The sequence below is a fragment of the Cryptomeria japonica genome, chromosome 8, assembly GCF_030272615.1.
Source record: "Cryptomeria japonica chromosome 8, Sugi_1.0, whole genome shotgun sequence".
Lineage (NCBI taxonomy): Eukaryota > Viridiplantae > Streptophyta > Pinopsida > Cupressales > Cupressaceae > Cryptomeria > Cryptomeria japonica.
The window spans coordinates 37,906,818-37,911,792 of NC_081412.1; the positions used below are offsets into that span (position 1 = coordinate 37,906,818).

At 39.2% G+C, this 4,975-nt stretch overlaps 1 protein-coding gene across 1 annotated transcript; it reads right to left on the minus strand.

Moving 5' to 3' along the window:
• Positions 1 to 1,844: 1,844 nt before the first annotated feature.
• LOC131064557 (disease resistance protein RPP2B) lies at positions 1,845 to 4,128 on the minus strand. Its single transcript, XM_059209972.1, has 4 exons — positions 3,650 to 4,128; positions 3,249 to 3,524; positions 2,210 to 3,130; positions 1,845 to 2,031 (listed from the first exon to the last, which is right to left on the minus strand). The coding sequence occupies exons 1-4, from the start codon at positions 4,070 to 4,072 to the stop codon at positions 1,978 to 1,980; spliced, it is 1,674 nt and encodes a 557-aa protein (XP_059065955.1). The 5' UTR covers positions 4,073 to 4,128; the 3' UTR covers positions 1,845 to 1,977.
• Positions 4,129 to 4,975: the final 847 nt, after the last annotated feature.

Genomic DNA, 4,975 nt, shown 5'->3' on the forward strand with positions numbered 1-4,975 from the left:
AAAATGTTGCAGATGCATTAACAAAACTAGTGAGCACTCGCAAGTTCAGGTGGTGTTCTAACTTGATGGGTCTCAGTACCCATCCCTCTCTATAATGTTTGGAAAGTGCCCAAGCAGTCCAATAGATTCCTCGTCAAGTGGGAGTTTGTTGGAATTATGCTTCTAATTCACTTGACCTTTGTTTATACTGATCAGGTTAACTCTGGCGGATGAAATAGTGTGACGAAAATCTGCGAACTCTATCGGTATAACCTTTGTTGATGAACTCGACATATCGAAGCCTATGTCGGAGCCCAGGGTAGTAGGTTTGAAGTCATCCCAATGACCCGATGAAGTCGTCTTTAGTCATCGGGGTAACATCGGTTATCGAATGGACAAAAGAATAAAAGACTTGTAGTTTAGATCCAGATCCAATGGTTATCACTTTACCGCTATATAAATATGCACGTATCTTATTTTCTATGACTTGGCGGCCATGGTGGGGCCCGACATAAGTGAGCGGTCCAAGCGAGATAAGGGTCGTGTAGATCAAAGATGATCGAACGACAATCAAGGTTGATCCAACGGTGGTCGTTATGTCACGATGGGAAACTGCTCGTTAGTATATTCCTTGCGACATGGCGACCAAGTGGTGGGACCCGTCAAGAGAGCGGCTAAGGTGAATTAAAGGCCAAGCAGATCGAAATGATCGGATGGTGATCACAGAAGATCCGACGGTGGTCGCTAGGTCACGATGGGAAATTGCTTGTGAGACTTTCCATCGCGACCCAACGACAAAGAAGAATTTCGAGTAGATAGTGAGGTCGTGCTAAGATGTCAGAGCAGGGACCCCAGAACCAATCAGGGGGTGCCACGTGGTGGAGCGTCGAGAGAAAGATCGAACGATAGTTGATTGTTTGTTTTTCCGATACCCGATGGAGTCAACTTGTCTGAGTCGTTGTATTTGAATACGAACCAATTCAATTCTTGGATGCATGTGGGATATTTGTTTTCTCATTAATGCAGACCGACGCAGACAGTTAGATGTCTAACCGATTGGTGCAAACTGACAATTGAACGATCGACATGAAAATGAATATGAAGCCAAGAGGAAACTTGAACAAGGTGGTTGTTATGATGATAAGCTATATACTGTGGTGTGTACTCGAAGTAATCAGAGTGAACATCTGTGCTGTGATAACAAACTTTATTGTAAAGATTCTTTGTTGTGAATAAAGTGTTCTTGTTGTCGACGGTGGGTTTTTTCTCGAAAAGGTTTTCCCACGTAAATTCATGGTGTTTATCTCTGTGTATTTGATTTTTAATATTGTCTCTGTTTCATATATGTTAATCTTAGTATTCTGTAAAGTTTTAAAACACATTAGTCTTGTTTCCCCTGCAAATTGATATTAGGGAAGCATTTTTCCACACTGTGCTCTCCTTACAAGTGGTATCAGAGCCTGGCTAGTTGTGTTATTCTTGTGGGTAGGGTTGGTTTTTTATGTTAATTTGTTTTAGTGGGAGTTTGTTAGTGTGTTTACTTGTTTACAGATTAAGATGGAAAGCACTTCTGGAAGAATGGATATTGAGAAGTTCAATGACTCCAATTTTGAGTTATGGAAACTTAAAATCGAGGACCTGCTGGTTGACCAAGATTCTTGGATTGCAATGAGTGGACATCCATGAGTCATATTTTGAGAGCCTTTCTTCATTAACCACGCACGTACATATCCTCCATCAGCCATCACGAAAAGAGAAAAATGCACCACCTAGTTCAACCCACCTCCTAGTCAAAATTTCGCTCCCTATGAAAACATTATCCGAAAAGAGAGCGCAGAAGATGATCCTATCGAGCGAATGCTGGGTTTTATGAAACGAATGGATCTTCTCGTCTACCTGTCCCCTACTAAAGAAATCTATTTCACAGAAACAATGTGTCCCCAATTTTTTTAAATCTGACATGAGCGATGTCCATGTGTCCCCAATTTTAAAATTTTTTTAAAAATCTGACGCCCATCTCCCTGCTAGAATTGTAAGCTCCGACGGCAATCTCTGAAATCACAGTTCTCTCTATAAATTATTTTCAAAATCCAAAACAGAACATTTACAAATACTTTATTCAGATGCTATCTTTTCATAAATTAAAACACATTCGCAACAGAGCTCGACTAAATTAAAAGGAAATAATGGACAACTAATGAGAAGCTACACATTCTGTGTTTAATAATACCTGCAACCTTTCAACGACACTTATTATAGGACAGACTGCAATCAGCATCTCTTTTTGTCCTTTCAATTCTTCAATACCCCTTATATTCTGCAGCTTCGGACAACCCCCAATGAAGATTCTCTTCAACTCCTTCATTTCTTTAAAACAAATTACACCCTCCAGCTGTGGACATTTCTCAATCCAGATTCTTCTCAACCCCTTCAATTGTTCAATAGCTTTTATACTCTTCAGCTTTGGACATACAAAAATCCAGATCCTCTTCAATCCCTTCAATCTTTCAATTGATGATATATCCTGTAGATCCCGACAGCGGCTAATATAGATCCTCTTGAGACAACTGACATGCCCAAAATTTGGCAACTCTGTCATAGTCAGGCATAATTTTATGTGGACCATTTCGAGTTCTGGCATATAATTGCTCAGCACTTTTGTCAACTTTTTACAGTCGAACAGCACAAGACATTCTAGTGTGATTACCCCTGTTAAATCCACTTCACTTAGATCTGTCATAGAACAAAGCTTAAGAGATTTCAAGGTGGGACAGAACTGTCCATGAATTGAGACCTTCCTTGTGTTGCCTACCTTACACAGAGATATGGCTTCAAAGCTTCTCATACAAAACCGATCATCAGTTGTCTCTCCCCTGTTGCTGAAAGCAATTTCCCCTTCTACAGCAGCAAACAATGCCAGCTTTAAAGTTTTCAGATTGGTGAGTTCTCTTACAGATTTCAGCAACAAATTCCATTCGATATTCAAGACTGAGTCAAACTCGTCTATTTCTAGGTGCAAATTCTCCAGATGTTTGAGCATTCTGAACGAACTCACCAGTTCGTTTAAATGTGTCATAAGCACATCATGATTGAAGTCTGGAAATGTCAGAGGATAAAAGTTGCAGTATAGCTCTTTCAACTTGAGTGAAACCTGGAATTTACAATCACTTTGTTTCAAACTGCTAAATTTTTTCAATGATAAAAATCTTACAAGTACGAACTAATTGTTGTGCTAACAAAATTAATTTTTATGAAAAGAAAGCTTTTACCTGGGCATCCCTTTGCCACAATATCGTAGGTAATACTCCTTGAAGACTTAAAGCGTGCAAATTCTGTAGAGGAATCCATTCAGGAATAGATGAAAACTCTTCCTGCGTAGAGTGAAGTTGAAGGCATTGTAAAGAAGTTGATGTCTTTGAACTCCCCAGAAAATATGTTATATTAAGAGCATCAGCACCTATAAGGTCATGCGTGAAACATCTGAAACTTTTTCCTACGGAGTCAGGATGGGTGTCTTGGATTCCCTCGAATTCGCTGATATCAATCTGAATTCAAATTTCTTTGCAGTTAGAAAATTGTCATTCTAAGTTATTCGTAAATGTTGTATCAGTTTAGAAAAAAAAACCATTTTGAACTAGGAGCATGAATTAAGACCACAAAGAAAACATACACGATCTTCAGGACGCCACAGCGGACGAGGATGGCTCGTTTCATTATCTGCCATTTCTCTCCCTAAGTCACGGAGGTGGTCATGCATTCTCAAAATAAATTCTGGCTCATAATGGTATTTCCAACCCGGATAGCCTAAGTGATCTAAACAAGTTTCCACTTCAACAAGGCATCTGTCCTTGAGAGTCTGAAGTCCATGTTCAGCTCTCCACCCTGAAGCCCTCCATATACTTTTGGCCCTGTTCACATCTTCCCCTATGAAAAAGCATGCTACGTCCATAAATATCTGTTTCTCATCCTCTTCCAGAGCATCATAGCTTATCTTAAGCTTACGTTTTATGTCTTTGTGTACTCTTGCCTCCTTAGCAACATTTAATTGTAACTTCCAATAAGCTTTGTCACTGCCAAAAACATGCCCGCCCATTACTTGAAGAGCAAGTGGTAATCCTCCACACACTTGGACAAAGCTGTCTACCAAATTATCAATTCCACTTTTATAAGATTTTCTATGAAACGCATGCCAGCGGAAGAGCTCTCTGCTATGCTGTGGATTCATTCCTTCATCTTATAACGGACTCTGACTCCGGTCTGTATAAGAAGCCTCTCATCCCGGGTCGTGACAATCACCAGACTGTTGTGAGTGAGAGCATCTGTGGGCAATAGGGCATCTAACTGAGTCTGATGATCAACATCGTCTAGAAGCACAAGGAACTTTAATTCTGAGCTTTTTTGAAGGTAATCCTTGATAATAGGCTTTGTTCTGTTTCGGGAGAATAATAAAGCCTATTATGTGATAAATTAGGACTTATCACATTGATTATAGGTCTTAAATGTGACATAAATTTAGAACCTATTATGTCATATGTAATTTAGGTTCTATTTATATGACTTCATGTATGCAAAAACATTTCACATTATACTGAAGAGTCCCCTTAAGATAGGTATATTATGCAATCTCATATTAGGACAAGTATTACATGTGATATTAGGAGGTCTATTATGCAATAATAGGTCTTAAATACACATGTGACATTATAGTCCACCTGTTATGACATAATTTTTAAACGTCTTACTAAATGTCTTGAAAATTTGGTTTCAAATTAAACTTGGAATTTCACGTTGCATTAAAAATATTCTCTGTCATCTTAAATTATGTGCAGAATGGGCTCAAGAAGAAGGGAGTTCTGAAGCAGGAGTCGAGGCAAACGAACTTGTTGAAGAACACAATATAGTTGATGAACATAGGGAGGATCTTGTCCAAGTTGAACCAATGGAGGTTGAAGGAGAGAGGTCAGGATCCTTACCTCCTACCACTGGTATGGATGAG